The sequence below is a fragment of the Callospermophilus lateralis genome, chromosome 16 (assembly GCF_048772815.1).
Source record: "Callospermophilus lateralis isolate mCalLat2 chromosome 16, mCalLat2.hap1, whole genome shotgun sequence".
In the NCBI taxonomy this organism is placed as follows: Eukaryota; Metazoa; Chordata; class Mammalia; order Rodentia; family Sciuridae; genus Callospermophilus; species Callospermophilus lateralis.
Genome location: NC_135320.1, coordinates 48,534,289 through 48,558,953, shown reverse-complemented (window position 1 = coordinate 48,558,953; position 24,665 = coordinate 48,534,289). Strand labels below are relative to the sequence as shown.

Below are 24,665 nucleotides of genomic sequence, written 5' to 3'. Positions count from 1 at the left end.
GAATTGGAATTCTCCAAAGAACTAAACCCCTTCATTTTTATCATGGTTGTTGGTTACATCCTAATGGTAACAATCAATTATATTAGCAACAAAAATATATTGAAAAGTTCCCAGGTGCCAGCTATGGAGCTTTATAGATATTGACATCTAATATAATCCCCAAACTATAGTAAACTGGAATTCCTATGATGATTAAAGAAAAGGTAGTAAAAGACAAGCACAATATCAACAAAAGTAGTGGATGGATGGATAGTTTTAAAATCATTATTGACGAAGTGTATAACTTACAGCAATGCAAGAAAGAATTCAAACTAACTTTTGAAAATTACATTGTGGATTTTATACGGAAAAACATTACAATAAGGATTGTTATATTTACTGAAGTATAGCATATATATCCCAGGTTATAAAGACCACAAGGACACTTTTCATCACAGGTCATTCAACATTTCAGAGGATACCACAAGCCCCACTCCTTTCCCCTGCTTTGTTTTTCTCCTGAGTTCTAATCATCCCCTCACCTCCTAATTGGTTGTTTCCTATAACTCTTCTGATGAGAAGTAAATCCTGTGAAGGCAGGATTTCCATGTTTTGCTCACTGCTGAATTACCAGTTTCCAGGTGCTCAATACTGTTGTGGACTGAATAAATGAAGGCAGAAATTGAGGTTGTAAAAGGAGTCAGAATCAAAATGGAGTTAATTTGTGAAGCCCAAACAAAATATTAATAATAATAATAATAATAATAATAATAACAACAACAACAATAATGGAGCTGGGAGATTACGAAGGAGAGAATTATGTTTATAGGGTGCTTGATAACAACAACCATTGATAAAAGACCACCAGAACCACAGCCTTGCAGGAGAATACTTCTGCCAGAACTCCTATTCAGGAGTCGTCTTCTCAAATTTGTCACAAACCTTGTTACCCAGCATTATTCTATCAAAGTAATTTACATAATCCTCCTCATTTTGCCTTTAAAAATTTCCCCTTGTCTCAACCTCTTTGAACACACACATAGTTTACCATGTCACATATATTTATATTGCAGTATTCTACTAGTTCCAAATAAATGTGCTAATCTTTGGAGAATCTTTCTCTGTATGTTCCTTAGGTTGGCAAGACCCATAGAGATTAACTGCTTTCTATTTAACTAAAAAGTGGCTGAACCAGTACAGTTATTGCAACACTTCTATATCGCAGCACTTCCAAACTCTTATTCAGTCCTCTTATTTTCAATCTCTCTCTCTCTCTTTCTCTCTCTCTCTCTCTCTCACACTCTCTCTCTCTCTCTCTCTCTCTCTCTCTCTCTCTCGCCCTTTTTATTAGCAGTTCATGGCTGAGAAATATTTCTGAATTGTGTCAAAAATCTATATCCATTCTTCAAGTATTTCCTGTACATTCTTTTTAGTTGCTTCTAGAACTTCCATTACAAAGTTTTGTTTTGACTTTCAAAATTCCACAATCTTTGAAAAAAACTACTCGTTTTTTAAGAAAAAAATACTAGTCTTTAAGAAAAGCTAGTAGTTCATGAACAGTTAAATTGCTTAATGCCATTAGCCTGAATCAACCTTGTAAAGCTCTTTAAAGATGACCAAAAGTAGCCAAGTTTCAAATCAGTTGAATTTGTAGCAGTGTGATTTCTTCTTTAAAAATAAGAGTTGAGCCAGGCATAGTGGTCCATGCCTGTAATCCCCGTGACTTGGGAGGCTGAGGCTAGAGGATGGAAAATTCAAAGCCAGCATCAGCAAAAGCCAGGCGCTAAATAACTCAGTGAGACCTTGTCTCTAAATAAAATACAAAATAGGGTTGCAGATGTGGCTCAGAGGTTGAGTGTCCCTGAGTTCAATCCCCAGTATCCCCACCCCCCAAAAAATAATGATAAGAAGAAGAATTGATCCAGTTTCTTCTTGAAGAAATTGAGAGAGAGTAAATTGAAGTCAAAACTTAGGGTTACTCGGGAATAGTAGACATAATGAGGAAAGAAGCACCAAAGAAGTCACAAAATGAAGACAATGCTATAGGCAATCAATCAGACTCTTGTACCACTACCACCCCCAAAGTGTATTTTAGAACATATAAGTCTTTACTAAAAAACTATTAATCAAATGTAAGAAAGATTTGCTAGATCAAAGAGACCAGGCCAGATGCAAGCTTCACAGATCATTTCAGCCTTTATTCAGAAATGGGATCACACAAACAGGAATGGACCCACTTTCCTGAACAAAGGCGGGGAATGGGCTTACGTAGGTTATACTGAGAGGTGACTTAATTAACGAGCATGTCAGTTTGGGCACTCAAAAATTGGAGGTCTGTTTTACTGGGCAAAATGGGAGGGAGTCTAGGGTCAGCAGTCAGGCTCTGGGATTCATCTTATTGGACCTAATGGAGGGCCTTGGGTGGTTGATATCTGGAAAGGATTTGTTTACAGAAGGATTAATGCTTTGGCCTCTTCCCAGAGACTGCTTTTCTAAGTTTTATGGACACCTCTTCCCCATGTTTTGTTTTATCACCCAGAAAGAATGTATTGGGAAAGGACCAGTGCTCTCAATGTATGCTTTCCTTTTCATTCCCCCAGGGCTCACTATTTTGAGGATTTGTCATTTTCCATATTTAATAAGAATACAGACACTTTCAGGTATGAAAAAGATTAAAAAAAAACCATCACATACCCAGACTAAGATGATATTTACAGAATTACCACTAAAAAACAAAACAAAAAGAATATGGGGATAATATGGAATACAGAAAAACCATGGGTCCAAACAGGAGGGCAGTAAACCATCAGTCCAATCAGGGCAAAAAGACAGTCAATATAGGTAATAAATGGTAAGTCAAGAAAAAAGAATTAAAGGTGATTCTTTATAGAGGTCATGAAAATGGGTCATGAAGATGGAGGCTGATTCAAAAGGAAATAAAATGCTAATACCTCCAGAGACTTCCACCTCCTCCAACCTGTTGCCAAGGTTATCTGCCTTCAAGAAATTGTTCCTCCCTGCAAGGAGTTGTTAATGAATATCCCCTGGGTGGCTCCCTTCCTGCTTGTACCCCTGGACAGTCCCTTTCCCACCTTTGGTTACTCAACTTTTTGGTCATTGAGGAAAGATAAGAGAAGGAGGGGGCATGAGAAGAAAGGAAATCTGAAATCTATAAAAGGGGTAGGATACCCTCACTCCGGGGGCACCAGCTTTGGACCCCCTCCTCTACAAAGGAGCTCCTCCCCCCCACCCACCCACTTCCCTCCTTTAAATAAAACTTCTTGCTTTTGCTTCAGCATTTCTCAGGTGTTCAATCTTCAACACTGGAGGAATGGGATCCAACCATGATTTATTTTCAACACAGGTACCAAAGGGGTGTCCTGTCTTGACAGTGACAGCAAACCTAGATGGCAATCAACTCATATTGGGGCAGGAGGATAAAGAATGGAAACTACTGGGGAAGAGAGCATTGATAAAGTATCTAACATGACTGGTTTGAGATTAAATGAGGCCGTGTTAAGGCAAATGTATAAAGGGAAAGGAAAGGCAATTAAAAACTCCAAGAGAACAAAATGGTTATCTAAAGAAAATATAATCACGGTAGATTGACTCCATCTGAACGATATTTGTTTAATAACAATATACAGTTTAGAATTCTCCAAGAGGCAAAATAAAGATTTGGTCAGGGTTATAACTGAATGGAATGTAAATAACACACATCATAAAAAAATAAGAAGAGTGATATCTAAAATGGGTTAAGTCAAGAAAAAAGAATTAAAGGTGATTCTTTGTAGAGGTTACCATTGGGTATAAGGGAGGGTGGCACAAAAGAGTTTTTTTAAGTTAAGCTTTTTTTTTAGAATTTGATTTTCTTGAAACAATGTACAGTATTATTACAACAGAAATAAATTCAAGCAAAGAGAGCGAATCCAATCATGGCTTAGTCAAACCTTAAATTCTTTTGCATAGAAATTCATCTACTCATTAGAAAAGCTCAAATCCTTGTTGCCTTAGAAATGTGCTATTTGAAGTTACTACCCAAGGGAGGAATTTGTGAACATTACCCTATTTCTTGTAAAGATACAACCACGATAACAAGCTCAAATAACTTTTTTAAACCTAAAAAGGTAATGAGGCAGAGTGAAGATAAGAAGATATTTAGTTTTTGGAACTCAAAGATCAGTGAGCTAAAACGACGTAGCTGCTTATACGTTCTTTTGGCAATGATGACAGTTTAGAAGTGAACAAAAAGAAAAAACAACATTAATATCCCTGGCCTTCTCTCAACCTCAAGATTTTTCGCAGCTGGAGATTCACATTGTTACACAGAAATGTTTAACACAAGCATCTGGGATTCATTCATGTCGATTGTTGCTCTTTAAGAAGGGCATTCCTTATTTAAAATATTAACCTTCTTTTAAAGACTATTTCAGAAGAAATGAATGTCCCCTCCTTCCTATCCCTTGCCAATGCTCCATTTCAAAGTTTTGACCTGCTCCAGGAAATTGAAAAGGAACTCCCTTTCTACATCCTAAATGTCTCTTCATTTCTTCTGTAAAAGCTTAAGGACCATCCTCGGGGTGAACAGCCTCTCCTGGATCCTCAAACCTGTTTCCAGATGTGAGCCCCCAAGGTAGAGAGCAGACCCAGGCTTCTAGCCCTTTTCCAGATGACAGCCTCCAGAAAGATGAGTGTGGTAGAGAGACCTAATCCCCTGATTCCAGATGTGGGCCAAAGAGCACATGAATAAATTGAAACATCTCCCCTCCCTACCATGTGTAATTCCCTAAGCAAGAAAACCTTCTGATGCCTCTCCAACAACACTCCACACTAAGTCTCCAGAGAGCTATGTCATCATAGATCAAAGTCTTATTGTTCTGTCTCTCTTCCTATTTCCACCCTCAACCCAAAGACACCTGATTCCTCACCTGAGTCAAGGTGCTTATCTCAGGGCACACTTTGGAGATTAGGTTATTTTGAAGACATAGATTCTTCAGGTCAGGCAATAGTTCTAAGGTTGAGGGCATCTTTCTTATCTTTTTCCCATTCAAAGTAACGATCTGAGTTTGTCCGTGACCCTTTATTGCTCTTATTAACAATCTCTCAGTCATGATCTTTGAAGAGAAGTAGAAAATAAAGAAAGTAATGTCACATCAAAGATTAGAGTTCTTTATTATTCATCTTTAGAATCTTTAACTATAGAATTGATGTGTCATAGAAACAGAAACATTCTGAGATCCTCCCTGGTGAAGGTGGGAGGCACTGGATGGTTTCCTATAGAAAAGGCAGAGAGGGAAAATAGCTGATTCAGGTTTGGGGCAGGAAATGTGCAAGATAAACCTTGAATACCTTAGGCCAGAGACAAAGATGTTATCAAAGACGAATGAGATCACATCAAAAGGACACAGGAGCCAAGTTCTGAGAGCTCCACTAGTTTAAGATGAAAAATATTGAAGATCTGGGGAGGAAAAAATTAGAGTGGATTGAAACACATCAAACCATATTAAAATCTAAAGAGTTCAAAATGGTATTTTTTTTTTAAAGAAACTCATTAATCACACTGGAAGTTGCTAACTCAATATGAAATTGATAAGGAGGAAGAAATTAAGCTTTATTCTGCTCTTCTAGTATAAACTGCATCAGCATAATCTAATAATTAATAAAGCTTTTATTCATAGAAAATTTAAGCTAATAAATACAAAAGGAAAGTAGCTTTAGAAGATTAACTATTTTTGCAAGTTTCTAAAGCAATAAAGAATCTATGCAAAAATCAAATTGAATGCTAAAAGTATTCAATGAAAGGTTGCTAAGAGACTTTATAAGGAAGGAACCAAGTTAATAATTTAACTAATCAATTTTAGTCATCATTAAAACTGGGGCAATCACATGTTATAAATTCTATGTAGGATGTAATAAAAAGTACCCAGTACCATCAAATAAATTTTCTTGCCTAAAAGAAAGAAATTGAACCTGAATATAATCATGGCTTCAAGATCTGATTACCCATTTTCTAGACTGCATATTAAAGTTCTTTTCAGGAAAGCATTCAGTTAAATCTAGAACATGGAAAATTTTATAGGGTCAATGGCACAAGGTTTCACCAACAAATCAATGATTTCAATAAAAAGAGAGAAAACTTCTATGAAAAAAATGAAACGTAAGACAAATAACAGCCAGATGCAATGTCAGACCTGGGCTGAATCCTGATTTGAATAAAAATATCTTGGAGTCAATAAAGGAAACTTATTCATGGACTGTGTATTAGGTAATAGGAATTATTAATCTGGTTTTCTGTAATAATGAAAAGGTGTATCACTTAGTTTAAATGGATTTAACATTTAGAAATGCATACTGAAATTTTCAGGTGGAATGAGATGATGTCTTGGATTTTCTTAAAATTGCCCAAGGGAAAAACAAGTGTCCAGAACAGATTGAACAAGATTGAGAAAACATTGACAATTATCAAGGCTGAGTAAGAGGTATGTAGAAGCTCATGAAGCTAGTTTTGTTATTATTGTGTACATTTAAAAAAAAACAAAAAGAAGGATGGGGGAGCTACAGCAGATAGGAGGAGACCTGGAGGTATTTAGGGATATATATATATTTAGATTGCTAATTTCCAAAAATGTAAACATTGTAAAATATATTCCATCTTGAAAGTATTCTGATCACAATTCAACTGTTCCTTTGGTATTCAGGAATCACTTTATTCATTTATTCAACAACATTAAATTTATAGTGACATCATACAAACGTCATTATCCTAGCAGTAAAAATAACAGGTACTGATTAATAGTGACTTTCAGTTATAAGGAGGACAGATAAAACAATTTTCAGCTACCTCATTACTGTTCTTCCAAATTGATCTTTCAAATATAGTTTTATAAGAATCAAATTATTATATCTAAACAAAACCATATCTTCATTAAACACACATACACACACACACACACACACACACACAAGAAAACCTCCCTTAACACCCATCTCCTCTAAAGTGGTGTTGTAATGCTAGTACCTCAGCTGACACTAACCACCACTGGCTATGTGTTAACTGTCTTAAGTGGGTAGAGGCCACTCCAGACTGATTCTGTTTTCCATTCAATTGCTGAACCTATAACAGTTTTTGCTTTTTGTTGTGGTTTAAATATGAGGTGTCTCCCCCAAAAGCTCCTGCTAGTGCAGGAATATGCAGAGATAAAATGATTAGATGAGAGCTATAATCTAATCAGTCTGTCCTCATTTGAACGGACTGAATAGATAGCAACTATACGCAGGTGCGATGTGGCTAGAGGAGTTAGGTCCTGCATCTTCCCTGCCTCCCCCTTCCTGACCTTGCCATGAGCTAAGCCCTTTTTCTCCCCTGGGTCCTTTCCCCATGATATACTGCCTCACTTTGGACCCAGAGCAATGGAATCGGCTGCATATGGATTAAGACATCTACAACAGTAAGCACCAAATAAACTTTTCCTCTTCTAAATTTTTCTTGTTGGATATTTTAGTCACAGCAATGCAAAAGCTAACTAAAACACTTTTCAATACTAAAGAACGGCTCCTTTATATTTAACAATTCTTCCTATGCTCACCTCTCTCCTCTTATCTTTTACTATAGGCAGCTAGAAGATTCTTTTTTTAAAGTTTTTATTCTTAAGTTTTAGGCGGTCACAATATCTTTATTTTACATTTATATGATGCTAAGGATTGAACCCAGTGCCTCCTGCATGCTAAGCAGGCACTCTACCACTGAGCCACAACCCCAGCTCCAGCTAAAAGATTCTTAAGAGCACTTTCAACATTCTGCCCAGAAAGCTCCTTAGCTATCATCCAGTTTGCTGGGAGCCATCAGCCAAGTAGGTATGACAAATTCCTTGCCAGCTTACTCCCATGCTGTCTAGTGGAAGGACTTCTGAAAGGTGACCTTGCTCAAGGACCAGGGCAGGATCCGTGTTTAGGGTGTTCCCCCTTTAGAATAGGGCAGTTTAGCATAATAGGAGAGTAGGGTGTTTCCCCTTTAGAATAGGGCGGTTTAGTAATAGGAGATTAGGGTGTTCCTCTTTTGGAATAGGGCGTATCCTGCTGCTGAGTTCCTCTTGAGTGCTTAGGGTCAGACAGTATATTTTGGGAGACAGAAGCCCATGCGGAGTGGATTTAGGCAGGAGTGGATTTGGGCGGATTGGATTTGGGCAGAGAACCTGGATTCCCCCAGAACGTGTTTGTAGACTGCCGGTGTGAGTTCGGGAATAAAGAATTGCTGTTTGAATCTACAAGCTGTGTGGAGACTCGTGATTTGTGCCCAGCCGAGAGACTGCGGCATCTGGTGGCCCGTACGGGGAACGTCTGAAACTTGGAGGTAAGTGAAATTGCTCGCCCCTGAGGGAAGGCGAGAGAATGGGTGACCATTTCAGAAAACAATGTGTTCTTCTTTTGATTTATTTTGTTTTTCTTTCAAGCTGCCTATCCCTAGAAATTTCTCAGGCAAACTGGAAAAAATGGTTGACTAAAGGTTTGAAGTTTGTCGGCCCTGAGGAAGAGAAAATTGATACAACGATTTTTTATTCTGTTTTTGCTTCATTCAGTTTCGGTTTTGTTTTGTGTTATCTTATTGGGTTGCGTTATCTTTATAGTAGATTAAAACAAACTGAAAAGATGTTAAGTAAATTGTTAGAGGTTCAGAACATGGTGAAAGACACTTTAGATCAAGCAAAAGAGAAGGTCTCTCCAGCTAGTCAGACAGAGGAAGAAAATTTAAAGGAAAAGGGGTTGTTAGGAAAAAGGCCACAACAGGAGGCTGTTACTAACTCCGTTTTATCACAAGAGGGTTTAATTCAACCAACAGCCCCACCGATAGAGACAGCTGAGTGGCCCTCAAACCCCGTAGTTGATAAATGGAATCCTGAGACAGGACCTCAAAGATTAGCATGCCCTGTACTTGAACAGGTAGGAGGGCAGCGAATTCACCGTGCTTTAGATTTTAAAACAGTGAAGCAGTTAAAAGAGGCTGTAACAACCTATGGTCCCCAAGCTCCCTTCACGGTGAGCATGGTCGAGTCCATTACTAACTTGGACATGACGCCAGCAGATTGGGCTAGCATGTGTAAATCTGTGCTAAATGGAGGACAATATTTGTTATGGAAGGTTGCCAATGAGGAATTTTGTGCAGAGACAGCTAGGAGAAATGCAGCAGCCGGTTACCCTCAAAGAAATTTAGAAATGTTGCTAGGAAAAGGACCTTATGAGGGTCAGCGGCAACAAATTGAATATGATCCTGCTATATATGCACAAATTGCTGCAGACGCAGTTAGGGCATGGAAGACTTTACAAGGACATGGAGATTTACAAGGTCAGCTATCTAAGGTAATACAGAGAGCTAATGAACCTTACGCTGACTTTGTAGATAGGCTAATTCAAACGGCTGCCAAAATTTTTGGGGATACGGAACAAGCAATGCCATTAATAAAACAACTGGCTTATGACCAAGCAAATCGTTGCTGCAGAGAGGTTATTAGACCATGGAGACATGAAGATTTAAACACATATATTAAATTATGTAGAGATATTAATGAACAAGGGCAAGTCTTGGCAGCTGCAGTACAACAGGCTTTAGATACCAGGCCAAAAACATGCTATGATTGTGAACAAACAGGACATTTTAAAAGGAGTTGCCCCATAGGAGGAGGATTTAACAAAACTAGGTATCAAAGAAATAGAATACCGGGTATTTGCCCACGATGCCGTAGAGGGAGACATTGGGCTAATGAATGCCGTTCTCAAACTACCATAGAGGGTACTCCCTTACCAAAAAACGGAAAAGGACCAGGTATTTACCCACGATACCGTGGAGAAAGGCATCAGGCTCCGTTGCCAAAAAACGGACAGCCGGGCCCAATGCTCCGGGGCCCACAACCACAAATATACGGGGCAGTGGAGGAACCCAGCAACACCATCAGAGTAGTGCCCAGGACACATTGTCCATTAAATCCCTCATCAGACAAACCCGAGGGAGCGCAGGGTTGGACATCTGCGCCTCTGCCAGAGCAGTACTAACTCCAGAGATGGGAGTTCAAATCATTCCCACAGGAATAAAAGGACCTCTTCCCCAAGGGACAGTAGGCTTATTATTGGGACGTAGTTCATCTACATTAAAAGGACTTATGATAAGTCCCGGGGTAATTGATCCCGATTATGTAGGTGAAATAAAAATTATAGCTAGTTCTCCAAGAGGTATATCAGTAATTTCACCTGGAGACAGAATAGCACAGTTGTTAATAATACCCAGCCTACATAATAAATTTCCTAGTCATAGTGTAAAAAGAGGTTCCAGGGGATTAGGCTCCACAGGTGTAGATTGGGCTATGTTGTCTTTAAATTTAGATTCTCGCCCAATGTTAAAACTAAATATTCAAGGACACGACTTTAATGGGCTACTGGACACAGGTGCAGACCTTAGCATCATATCTAGTAAGGAATGGCCAAAACATTGGCCATTACAACAAGCCACTCAAACACTTCGAGGCCTAGGAGTGGCTACTAATCCCCATAGAAGTGCAATGATATTAGATTGGAAGGATCCTGAAGGTTGTGAGGGAACTATACAGCCCTATGTATTGGATCATCTTCCTATAAATTTATGGGGACGAGATGTCCTAGATCAATTAGGTTTGACATTAACAAATAACATCAATCCTAATGCGCCCACTACTAGGGCTAGACAAGGTTTTAGGAAAGAAAAAAGATTAGGAAAACAAGGACAAGGTATAGCAGCACCAATTCAAATAGATCAAGGAACAGACAGACATGGGTTGGATTTTCAGAAAGGGCCACTGAGACAATCAAAATTACTTGGAAATCAGAAAGACCAGTGTGGGTTCCTCAGTGGCCCCTGACTAAAGAAAAGATACAAGTAGCCCATGATCTGGTCAAACAACAATTAGCGGAAGGACATATACAACCTTCCATATCTCCCCATAATACTCCCATTTTTGTCATTAAAAAGAAATCTGGTAAATGGAGATTATTGCAAGATTTAAGAGCCATTAATAATGAGATGTTTATTATGGGACCTGCTCAATCAGGGATTCCTCAATTGTCTGCTTTGCCAAAAACCTGGCATGTTTTAGCCATAGATATTAAAGATTGTTTTTTTTCAATTCCAATTCATCCCGAGGATAGTCCACGTTTTGCATTTACTATCCCTGCATTAAATCATGAAGGTCCTGATCAGAGATATGAATGGAAAGTACTCCCTCAAGGGATGGCTAACAGTCCAACTATGTGTCAAATATATGTTAATAAAGCAATCCAGCCACTTAGAAATCAAAATCCTGAACTACAAATATTTCACTATATGGATGATGTATTATTGGCACATAAAGATAAAAACATATTGCTGGAATGTTATGCCACACTTACAAACTTATTAAAAAATTATAATCTAGAGATAGCAATAGATAAAGTACAATTAAATTTTCCAATTAATTATTTAGGAGTTCTATTATCCTCAACCATGGTCCGTCCACCAAAAATTCAAATACGAGTAGATCAACTCAAGTCACTTAACGACTTTCAAAAGTTATTGGGAGACATAAATTGGATAAGGCCTTATCTAGGCATACCAACAGGAGAGTTGGGACCTTTATTTGATATTCTAAAAGGTCCATCAGATCCAAACTCACCTCGCATGTTAACTCCTGAAGCAAGAAAGGCATTGAAAATTATTGAAACATATATGGAAAATATACATTTGGATAGAATTGATATAAGTTTGCCTTTATTATTTATTGTACTACCAACAAAAAATATTCCTACAGGAGTATTTTGGCAAGAAGGTCCATTATTGTGGATACATTTATCTTATTCTCCTAACACTATTCTTACTAGGTATCCTGAGGCTGTAGGACAATTAATACTCAAAGGAATAAAAGCAGCGAAGGGAGTGTTTGGAATTTCTCCCAATAAAATTATTACTCCATATACTATGGATCAAATTGATGAGTTAGTTAATGAGTTAAATACTTGGGCAATAATCATGTGTAAATCTAATGTTTCATTTGATAATCACTTACCATCTAATCCTTTGTTGTCTTTTTGGTCTAAGCATCCTGTAGTTTTTCCAAAAATGACAAGAAAAACCCCTATCATGAATGCTCCAAATATATTCACTGATGGGTCAAATAATGGTACAGCAGCAGTAGTTACCCCTGATCAAACTTTTACATTTTTAGTACCCAAACAATCAGCTCAAAAGGTAGAGCTTAATGCAGTATTACAAGCCTTTTTAATGTTTAAAGATTCTGTATTTAATTTATTTTCTGATAGTCAGTATGTAGTTAATGCTATAGTATCTCTTGAAGATGCTGGTAGGATTTCCCCTTCTTCTACTGTTTTCTCTTTGTTTTCCACTATACAAAGTCTAATCTGGGACAGAAAAGATCCATTCTTTATAGGACATATTAGAGCACATACAGGATTGCCTGGAGCCCTTAGTTTGGGCAATGATTTAGCAGATAAAACTACACATGACATACATATTTTCTCTACACTAGAAGAAGCTACGAATTTTCATAAAAAATTCCATGTTAATGCTAATACTTTACAAAAGCGTTTTAAAATAACTAAGGAACAAGCCAGACATATAATAAAACAATGTCAAAATTGTGTGACCTTTTTACCACAAGTTAATCTTGGAGTCAATCCTAGAGGACTGATACCTAACCATATTTGGCAGATGGACGTCACACACTTGCCAGAATTTGGAAAATTAAAATATTTACATGTTACAGTTGATACTTCTTCCGGATTTTTGATGGGCTCCCTTCATGCCGGAGAAAAAACTAAAGATGTTATAGCTCATTGCTTACAAAATTTTGCCACTGTGGGCGTTCCTAAACAGTTAAAAACTGATAACGGTCCTGGCTATACCTCTACCTCTTTTAAACAATTTTGCTCATCATTTGGTATTACTCATATAACAGGAATTCCATACAATCCACAGGGACAAGGCATAGTTGAAAGAGCTCATCAAACTATTAAAACGTACTTATTAAAGCAAAAAGAGGGAATTGGAAAGGGGTATATATCCCCCAAAGATAAACTTAAAATAACGCTTTTTACTCTAAACTTTTTAAATTTGGATTCATCAGAACTTAGTGCTGCGGAAAGGCATATGTATCCAAAAAATGTGCATAAGCCTAAAGTTCTTTGGAAAGATATTCTAACAGGACAATGGAAAGGTCCTGACCCAGTAATCGTCTGGAGTCGGGGCTCTGTCTGTGTGTTTCCACAGGGAGAACAGCAGCCGATTTGGATTCCAGAAAGACTAACTAAAACGATTTCTACAGATCGAAAAGAAGATGATTTGACTCAAATCCATAACAGCTGATATCCAGAACTCCAGCTTGGCCATTCTTACATCTGCAACAGTGATTAACCAGGATGCTTTTTTCAATATCTATTTTATTATTGCATTTTTCCACATCATAAGGTTCTATTTTTATTTTTTGAGCTCATACAAACCTAGTTTAATGTTTTTCTGATCAGTTTTATTTTTTGACTATAGAGTTTTTAAACATTGCAATGGAGATTTCACCTAGGTAAAGCTACAAGGCCTTTATTATTATCTTATGTGTTGTATGTTTGTTTGCACATTTGTGTTTTGTGTTGTATGTCTGTGTGTGCGTATTTCATATATGAGGAGCGCTCATGAGAAAATGGATCCAAATTATTATTATTTTTTTTTATTCACGTGATTTAAATGGCTTAATTTAAATTAGGTAAACAGCCGTTAAAGATTGTTTTTAAAGGTGCTTAACATATCTGCTTGTTTACTAATTTAAATCAGGTAAACAGCTGTTAAGGATTGTTTTTTAAGTAGGTTAACAGATCTGTTTGTTTACTTTCACCTTTCCTTTTCATTATATTTAATAATTCTTTTCAGGATAATGTCTTTTTAGCATCATTGCCAGAATTCCTATCTTCATCCCAATGAATATAACTCAACAAGTATGCTCAATCAAGGAGCCAACTTACTTTGGGAGGCAACGGACTTTGGGAGGAGATGGACAGATTGATAGATTCCTCCACTTTGAACCGCTTGCAGAACTTGCCTGGACTATGTAACTACGTTTAGTGCAGCTATTGTGGGAATGCTGGCATATATTTGCTGATGGTGTCACCAGTGATCTTTGCTGATGGTGTCACCAATGATGCAATTTTTCCAAAGGAACTGTCAATTGGCTTGGTGTCGTGGCATTTCTGTATCCTCCTCCCTTCTGCTAGTGACGGTCTAAATTTGGGGGCCAATGGCTATATGCTGGACCGGCAGTCAGTGACGGGTATGATCCAATTGCAATGGTATCAACCTAAGACAGGAGGCTGACGCCTAAAGGTCAGTTACCTAAAGGTCAGTTTTCCGATGACGGGTAAGAGCCATATGTTGAATTGGACAACCTACCAGGCGCGGTCCTTAAGCCACATTAACCTCACTCCCCCACTGGCATCAAGGCCAAATTTGGGGGCCAACAGAGGTGAGGCAAAGAACCTCACCCCCCCACTGGTGCATAGACCTATCCACAAGTATGGCTGTATGCTGGACCGGTAGTCAGTGACGGGTATGATCCAGTTGCAATGGTATCAACCTAAGACAGGAGGCTGACGCCTAAAGGTCAGTTACCTAAAGGTCAGTTTTCCGATGACGGGTAAGAGCCATATGTTGAACTGGACAACCTACCAGGCACTGTCCTTAAGCCACATTACTTGTTGTTTAATTAATCAGAAGGGGGGAGATGCTGGGAGCCATCAGCCAAGTAGGTATGACAAATTCCTTGCCAGCTTACTCCCATGCTGTCTAGTGGAAGGACTTCTGAAAGGTGACCTTGCTCAAGGACCAGGGCAGGATCCGTGTTTAGGGTGTTCCCCCTTTAGAATAGGGCAGTTTAGCATAATAGGAGAGTAGGGTGTTTCCCCTTTAGAATAGGGCGGTTTAGTAATAGGAGATTAGGGTGTTCCTCTTTTGGAATAGGGCGTATCCTGCTGCTGAGTTCCTCTTGAGTGCTTAGGGTCAGACAGTATATTTTGGGAGACAGAAGCCCATGCGGAGTGGATTTAGGCAGGAGTGGATTTGGGCGGATTGGATTTGGGCAGAGAACCTGGATTCCCCCAGAACGTGTTTGTAGACGGCCGGTGTGAGTTCGGGAATAAAGAATTGCTGTTTGAATCTACAAGCTGTGTGGAGACTCGTGATTTGTGCCCAGCCGAGAGACTGCGGCACCAGTTGATGAAATAAATGTTTTATTTTTCACTGTTAATACTGCCAGCATTGCTAGCTTTCTGCTACTATGTATCATGAATCACCTTTCTTCTAGCTTCCAACATTTTCCTTCCTTTAGACCCTCACTGACAGCCTCCTAGTGACATGTCTCTTTTTGGGGGGCAGGGAAGGGTCTACCAGGGATTGAATTCAGGAGCCCTCAGCCACTAAACCACATCCTCAGCCTTATTTTGTATTTTATTTAGAGACAGGGTCTCACTGAGTGCCTCGCTTTTGCTGAGATTAGCATTGAACTGGAGATCCTCCTGCCTCAGCCCCACAAGCAGCTGGGATTACAGGTGTGCGCCACCACATCCGGCTGACATGTCTCCTTTTAATAGATTCTCCAAGGTCCTTCTAACTTGTATTCAAGGCCTACTCCCAAAACTACTGCTACATGGCTTAGGTATTTTGCTGTAGCAGCAAATTCTGTATCACATTTCAATCCGAAAGTAAAACAAAAACAAATTATATGGAATATGGTACTTATTATAGGAATTTGACCTTATGTATGCCTATTGCTTTTGTGCCTACTGCTGTGCCTGCCCCAACATCCAGAGACGCCGCAGTCTGGCTGGGCACAATTCAGGAGCCACTTGTCAAAAAAACCGAACTTTATCTTTAGAACACACAAACCCAACCACACAGCTTCTCAGTAAAACCTTCAGAGCCCAACTGCCACCACCAGCTTCCCACAAGCCTCTCCACCTCCCCAACTCCTCCTGCTCTTGAGGCTGATTGGCTGGGTTGCGTGGGCAGAGCCAAAAAAAGTCCCCCAATGAGCAGCTCCGTGGTCTGAAAGGGTGGGGAAACAGCCCAATGAGCATCACCAGAGGAGCCAATCAGTTGTCAGCTAGAAGTTTGCTGCAGCTGCTGTGAGGCAATCATCAGCTGGCAGCTGGAAGTTTGCTGGCAGCTGGAAGTTTGTTGGGGCCCCTTCGGCTGTGGCTCTCAACACAGAGAAGCCGAAGGAGAAGAGTTGTCAGAAATGGGAAGAAACTTCATGCTCAGCTGTGAATTCATTCCAAGGAGTGAGTTAGCAAATCAGCAACAGAGGGCATGTTATTAACAATTGATGCCTCTGCACCTATTGCATTGATTTTCCAAGCTGTCACTTTACATATGGCTTCCAAATTTTTTGCACAATGTCCCCTGTATCCAGGATTGGTCTGAAAATATTCAGGGAAGAAGATCCTGAGATAAATCCAAGGTAGCTAATAGGTACAACACAAATCCACCACAATAGCACCCTTCACACTTGTCTGCTTCTCTTTCCACTGTTAATATCATATTCCAAACTCTCATCATTTTATCTGCTTCCATTATACTCTCCTAGTCATCAGTCATCTTGCTACTATATGTGAACAGAAAATCTTTGCAGTGTCTCATATTGCTTATTAATTAAAATACCAGCTACTGAATTGAGACTAAAGACTTATGACAGGATAGTCCCAGGGACATCACATGTCATTTCCTTACACAAACCCTGTACTCTGCTCTTAGAAAACCACTTGCTAGTCCTCAAGGACATCAGATATATTTACCCCATTCCTCATGCTGCTTATTTTGCCTATATGACTTTTCCTCCTATCTACCTGCCTAACTTCCTAATCCTTTGAGGAACATGATCAAATATTTCCACACTGTTTTCCTGGAACTGTGACCTTCTCTCCAGGCAGAATTGCTTCTACATCTATGTTTAAAGAGGACTTTAGACAAATTCCAATTGCTAATTTTGTTCTTTTCATATCTCCCTGCTATACTAAGCCATATTTGAATGGAAATCTCCAATAGCATGCTTGGCATAGAGCAGGTATTCAGTAGATGTTTATTAAATTGAAATGACAATTTAGCTTGAGGTGATGTCTGAAAGAGCATGACATATGAAGTACAACTGTGACATAAAGTTCATGCAAATATAGGAAAAAAGAAAAGAGAGAGGCCTATAAATTAAAAATATCAAGTGACTACTATTTGTCAGACACTGTCCAAGATGCATAATGTAGTCATCTCTGTGTGTGCAGGTTTTGCATCCACAGATTCAAAACATCGAAATCACAAGTATTTAGAAAAAAATAACTGTTTGCACTGACCATGTGCAGGATTTTGGGGGTCATTATTCCCAACAATATAGTCATAATGACTATTTACATAGCATTTTCATTGTATTGGGTATTTTAAGTAATCTAGTATATGGGAGGGTATGCATAGGTTACATAAAAATAATACAATATTTTATATAAGGGACTTGAGCATCCACAGACTTCGGTATCCAAGTGGGGTCCTGGAATCAATCCCCTGCAGAGTCTGAGGGACAAATGCATACAAATAAGACAAAGTCATTGTCCTTAAGGTGCTTAAATGTCTAGATTGAAGGTAAAAATGAAAACAGATCAATTTTTATTAAATATTGAGTACCATTACATTCCAGAAACCATTATAGCACTGAGGCACAGGGTACACACTAGCTGGCTTCTCTCATGAAGCTAACACTGCATTACAATTAAGTAAATGCTAGCTTAAATAAGTAAAACAAAACAAACAAACAAAAAAAAAACGTGGCAAAGAGCATGATCCTGTTGGTTCAAGGATGATTTACTGCTGTTGATGGCTAAGTGCTGGCGTAACAGGTTAAAACAAACTAACTAGTTGATGAAGTAAATGTAAAAGAGGAAAATATTTAATTAAAAGAATGTAAAGAAAAAGTTCAGAGGTTAGGAGGAATATAAATAATTGTAGCACAGACAGAAATAAAAGGGGTGAGGGGAAGTGATACTGGAGGGATATGCAGGACTAGTCATGAATGTCATCCCTTAAATAGCATAAAAATGGATCCCATACCAAGGGAATGGAGAACCACTGGAAAGTTTAGGATAGAAAGTATATTAACATATAATTAGGATTTGTTTTAATCTGGTATGGTAAGACTCACAGACATCAAAGTGAATGTCAAGAAGGAAGAAGTTTATACTTAGATCCTTAGAAACAGGAAGCATGACATAGGGCCACATAGGAAAGGGCCAGCATGGGTGAGGAGGTAGAATAGCATAGAATAGAAGGTAAAGTCTCAGAGCCTTTACCGGGACTTCTAGTGGAAAGATAAAGCGGGCAAGGTAAACAGTTCAGGATTGGTAGTTTGAATAATTCCATTGTCTTTGGGCTATAAGGAGTGGTCCCCAGTTCTCTGGCATCTGGCCCTGGGATGATTAAGGCAGAGGAATATTGCCTGCTGGGGTACATGGACCAGATGGAGGAGGGAAGGCTCAGGACCAGTTAGTCTGAGTATCAGAGGCCTGCTTCAGGCTGTACCCTTTGCTATCTCTAAGAAATGGCTATTCCCAGGAGGAGCAATCTCTCCCAGTCAGAAGGTATTGTGGGTTTTGTTTGGTTTTGTACCAGGGATTGAACCTACGTGTTCAACCATTGAGCCACATCCCCAGCCCTTTTAAGTTTTGCTCTAAGTTGGTTAGGGCCTCACTAAATTGCTGAGGCTGGCTTTGAACTTGCAATCCGCCTGCCTCAGCCTCCCAAGCCACTGCATTTCAGATGTGTGCCACCACACTGGGTCAGAAATGTCTTTTAAGGTGCCAAACATAATATACAGAAACTTTCTTTCATGTAAACAATACAGGAAGATAGTAGTCAGATTTGCATTTCTGGCAAATCACTTTAGTAGCATGATGGAAAGGAAGCGTTGAAGGGATAAGACAAGAAGCCATTATGAGGCTTTTGTGAACACAAAAAAGATGGAGATGAAATGATATGTTACCCCATGATCATTTCATGGGTAAGACTGTGACTACTAGAATGTTCTTTTCATAGGTACATTAGATAGCATAAACCACAATTTAGGATGTGAAATGTGGAGATGAGAGTTGGGTAATATTTGACAGGATAGGGCTGTGGCATGGGTCCAGGTTTATTAAGATATTAGAAATACAGGAAGAGGGATGAAGAAAAAAAGAGTTTGCCATTTCATTTTGACCTGCATCCAAAACTCATTCCCCATGGACAGGCAACTGCTAGACTGGTGTCTGCAAAGGCAAACATTGCTGAAGTCTCTGCTGGATAGAGTAGTGGAATGTCAGCATCCAGAGCTTTCCCAGTAACCAGAAATCAATCCATTTGGCAGGAAAATTGAAAAATCACCACTTTTGAAATAATAATAGTCTGTGAACTTAGCACAGAACTAGGAACCTAAAATTGGATGCTAACCCAGACAGTAAGTGACTTATCATGTAAACTTACGTCAATCAGTCAAACTGGCTATATCTCCCTTCTCATCAATGAAACAACAAGAAAGAATAGCAATCTATTCCTTTGAGATTGCATGGAAATAGCTAAGTAATGATTATAAACTACTTTGGAAGTAGAAAATACTGTGAGAATGTGAAAATACATAGCATTCTAGAACCTCAAAGACTTTAAAGTTAAAACATTCATTAATTTTAATAACACAGAGAAGGCTTGTTTCATTTATTAACACTCTATAATACAAGAGAACCTGGCTAATTCTGACAATAACCAGGGCCCCTGTGACAAATTAAAGGATTTTAAAAGCTGGAAAACTTCATGAAGAACAGGAGTTAATAAATATGGGTTTGGTGGAGACCAATGTACTTACTTGATTTGTTTTGGCAAGCTTATTTTGTGATTAAAGTGTGGTCTGAGACTTGGGGCAAAAGTTTTCAAATAAGCAGATGCTTCATGTACTCGAAAACTGATGTAGAAATTCTCTGTCCTGTTATAAAGAAGGGAATTTGGTTTCTCTTGATATACTTTTTTTTAAAAATATAGAAACAGAATGTTTGATTATTAAGACTTTGGAATCTCAAAGGTCTGACTTCTAGGGTTAGCCTTACCCTGACTAGCCATGTGGCTCAAGTTAGTAATTCTCAATATCTTTAAGTCTCATTTCCTTATCTATAAAATAGGGTTGAAAATGCCAGCCCCTGCTTTCTGTGAAGAGCACATAAGCCCACATACTAAAGCACACTGATGGCACAAAGTGCTCAATAAGAGGTAGTTATGTTTTTTCTTGTATAATCTCACATATACAATTAAATCAAGATCTCCACTCTTAAAGAGTGTGTAAGCACTACCTCTGGCGAAACAAGGTGCTAACATGCCCACTACACCAAAGACCTGCCACCTTTGTGTCACTATCCCCTTCTTTATACATTGCTGCTTTGACTTATTCTTTAGATATCCAATTGCACTCTTGTTAAAGGGTTCAAACGACAGGTAGGTGAGCATCTATCAGAAATGTTACATAAAGAATCCTTATGTTGGCTATGAGATTGGAAATCTATTAGTGCTTCAGACTTTAAAAACAGGAAATGACTCATGGGAAATACAGTTATCAACTTTTAATTTTGCTAAGTAAGGTCATTTCAAAAACTACACTCCCAATTACTACCAGCATAATTTCCTAAAAGAAGGAACATTTTAAATCTCTCTGCTAAAAGAACATAACCTATGAGTAAATTTAAATTGAAATATGCCTCATGAAAACTTACCATTATATACTAAATTTTGTTGTTTTGCCAATGAGACTAGCTTACAGACCAGCATTTAATTACCTTGTCTACAGGAAATTCTCAAGATTCTACTTAAAAAATGCACACTATGTTTTTTAGAAATATGTACCAAATACTAAATACATAGAAACTAGAAGAAGCCCATCAAAATAAAAAGTAGCAATGAATAGATTAGAAAATTGAACACCGAGATAAAACCAAGACCAATAAGATAGCTAAACACATACAAAGTCTAATTATCAAGGAATAAACCAAAACAGGGAACATAGGGGAGACTGTATAAGACAATGTCAAGATTATGACTGGGGAACTGGGCATTTTTTACTTAAGACAAGAAATATGTTTGCAGACCACGAGGAGATGATTGTGGGTAAACAGAAACAACACACATCCCATCCAAAGCAGACCACAAGTACTCAGCTCCTGCTGAGTGTTGCTATGAGAAAATATTTTTAAATTTTTTTGAGAAGCTAGAAATATGGACTTTTGAGTGAAATCCCCTGTTCTTAAATGCTACCTACTAATATTTTTTTCCTTTTTAATCACTACACAAGCCAAACAAAATATGCCATAAGAATGTTTGCCATATTTTATCAGATACTCCTTGGTACTTCCTTGGTCTCATATCAGACTAGCTACTGAAAATTCCTTTGTGCTGACTACCAATGGCCATAATGAAGCCCCACCTCTTTCTAGCATCTCAAGGCGCTGCTTTATGAACCACCTTGACAGTTTCAGTTTTCCAAGAGATTAATGTCCTATTATGGTTCTGCCTCCCTCCTAGTGGCATATAGGCCAAAAAATAAAACAAAAACACTCAAATAGTAACCATTATTCTCAAAAATATCACATAGAGACAATACTAAAATGTTAGATGGATTACCTAAACTTCCCTATTTATCATTACACTTCTTTTATTAGGGAAATATTATTATTCCTATTTTATAACAAGCCAACTAGATCTCTGAAAGATTTGTTAGTAAACACCAAGGTCAAGATGTAGATGCAAGTAAGTCTGATCCCAAATGCCACTATTTCCAGCACATGTAACAATGCTTAATAATGTTCATCAAATATTCCAGCTCCTTCACTTCAGGACACATGGAAGGATTGCTCTTCTGGACCTTTTCCTATGTGTGCAAGGCCATGTGTTTGATTGCTGCAAATGAATGGAAATGAGACATGTTTCTTCTAAGCCAGATTTGTTTGCTGAAGTGAGACCTTCCAGAATGTTCTCTTCTAAAGAAGTTTGAGGGTGATAATGCCAATAGTTTGGGCACTCGAGTGTAGAAACATGGAGTACAGCCCAGCCAACTTGCAAACTGTAGCAAACAAGAAATATTTCTTTGTTAGTATAAGACCCCAAGATTTTTAAGTTGTTAATCACAGCATAACATAGTCTGTCCTGAATGCTACTACCAGTAATCTCAGAAGCCAAATAAACACTGGAGGATGATATGGAAAAGGAAAAAAAAAAAAAAAAGTTAAAGCCTACTGAACTTTTCAATGATTCATCTAAAGTCCATCATTAGGTAGTTGTCAAAGTCATGAAATGCAGATGAATAACTAATGTGCCCAAAGTTTGTTCTAAATTAATTTCCTTAGAACCTTGCAACATCATTAGCAATAACATATGATCCAATAAGTGGTTCTCAACTGGGGGCAATTTTGTCCCCAAGGAAACATTTTTTGTTCTTAAAACTAGAAGGTCCCAGTGGCATTTAGTGACTAGAGGCCAGGGATGCTCCTGAACATTTTATAACACACAGGAAAACCCCTATTACAAAAACTCATCTAACTCAAACCATCAACAGTGCCTCTGTTGATAAGCTGATCTAATTGTACAAAGCATTTACAATTTCAAGCAGGGGCCATGGGGTAGGAATGACAAATGGCAGATTCCAAAATAGCAACCTACTTTTAAAAATGTGGTTATATTTTTTGTTCATCAAACTCATCAGGCATTAGATTCTTATTAATCCACGTGTTTATACTGTATTGAGTGAAATTATAAAGAAGGGTGACAAAAAAGAAACTGCAAGAAACAGAATAAGTCATCGTTATTCAGAGAATTGTTTAATTCAGCACCTTATAGAAAGGTAGTGATTTATTTCAGTAAGTTACATTAGTCATCCTGAGTATTCTAAAATAAGACAACTATAAGCATTATGGTCAGTCTCCTAAGGCTTTTAACTTTTTTAAAATCTGTATACTTATTTTGGTTGATCCTCATATTTTGTAGATTCACTAAAATCAGACATTGTCCTAAGTGATGCACAAAAATAAACCAATGGTAGAATGCTATAGGTTGAGACTTCCTTATATGAAATGCTTGGGTTAGGAAGCATTTTGGATTTCATGTTCTTTCAGATTTTGGAATATTTGCCTAATTGTGAGATATCTTGGGAATGGGACTCAAGTATAAACACAAGATTGTTTCATGTATACCTCATACAGATTTTATATAGCATGAATGTCGTTTTATAGAATATATTTAATAATTTTGCATATAAAACAAAGTTAATAATGTGGATTTTTATTGGTACTCAAAAGTTTTGAATTTGGGGGACACTTCAAATTTTGGATTTTCAAACTGGGGATACTCCACCTATATTAGAATAGAAAATACTCTTGGGTTCCCTTTCTCCCTTTAACTGACCAACAGAACTAAAGAATTCATCCAAGTAAATTAGAAAACAGACCTTTAGTGAGGAAGCACAATTCTGTCATTTCCATCTCTCTATTCCCAGCCTAGCGGCAACTCCTCAGTCATAAACTTTCTTCTCTACCTAATATCCTAAGACTGTCAATAAACATTTATTAAGCACCTAATGTAGGTTAAGCAATGTACTAAATATTTTGACATTGGTCAACAAGTTCTTGTTTATGAGCATTTAAAAGACTAGGGGGAAAAAAACAGAACAAACGTTCAATAAAAGTAACTAATTATAAGTACATAGGTACTAGGAAGAAGTATGCATTAGACTGTCATACCTAACCTACCTCAGGTGGGAGGCATGAGGGAATGTGTGCTTCAGGGGATCCTTTTTAAGCTGAGACCAGGAAGACAACTAAGCTAGGTAAAGCAGATAGACTGAAACATTCAATTCTGAATGGTATGAACTACCATTTGAACAAGGCCCACAAAGTATGAGAGAACAAGGTGGGTTCCCAAAGCATCACAGTGATACTTCCTAGAACTTGTATTTAAAAAAAGCTGGGCATGGTGTTGTGTCTCTAAGCTACTTCTGGAGGTTGCAGCAGAAGGATCTCAAATTCAAAGCCAGCCTGGGTAATTTAAGGAGACCCAGTATTTAAAAAAAAAAAAAAAAAAAAAAAAAAAGAATGAGGACATAGTTCAGTAGTAGAGAGCTCCTGGGTTCAATCCCCAGTACCCTCCTCACCCCTCTCAAAAAAACAGGAGTTTAAAGATGAAATGAATATCAACTATTTAAATTAGACTTAAACTAGGAGAGAAAGGGGGAAAAAATGAGAAACAGGGAGAAAAAGTCATTCACATTTGGTTAATAAATGTTTTTAAAAGTGTAAAATCACTAATTAAGGTCTCAGAAAAACAATTGACCTGCTTCCTCAACTAGTTCATGACAACCTATACCAGGAATTGTATTAACAATTTATTGCCAACACCAATGTGCACAAGCTTCTTAATGCTTCATTTTTCCACACCAATAAAATTTATTCTTTAGGATCTGGAGGTGCTGGGGGTTGAACCCAAGGGTACTCTACCAATGAGGAACATCCCCTGCTCTTCTTACTTTTTGAGACAGGATCTCACTAAATTGCTGATGCTGGCTTTGAACTTGAAATTCTGCCTCAACCTC

General features: G+C 38.1%; 1 protein-coding gene across 2 annotated transcripts in view; it reads right to left on the bottom strand.

Annotated features, from left to right (window-relative positions):
* Lrrc69 (leucine rich repeat containing 69) overlaps positions 1-5,096 on the bottom strand; it is a 101,209-nt gene extending 96,113 nt beyond the window's left edge. The window contains exon 1 of one of the 2 annotated variants that reach the window (XM_076836343.1): positions 4,908-5,096. In XM_076836343.1, the coding sequence (XP_076692458.1) occupies positions 4,908-5,090 (183 nt within the window). In that variant the 5' untranslated portion in view covers positions 5,091-5,096. The remainder of the gene's footprint in view (positions 1-4,907) is intronic. The other variant, XM_076836342.1, reaches the window with a different exon arrangement.
* Positions 5,097-24,665: the final 19,569 nt, after the last annotated feature.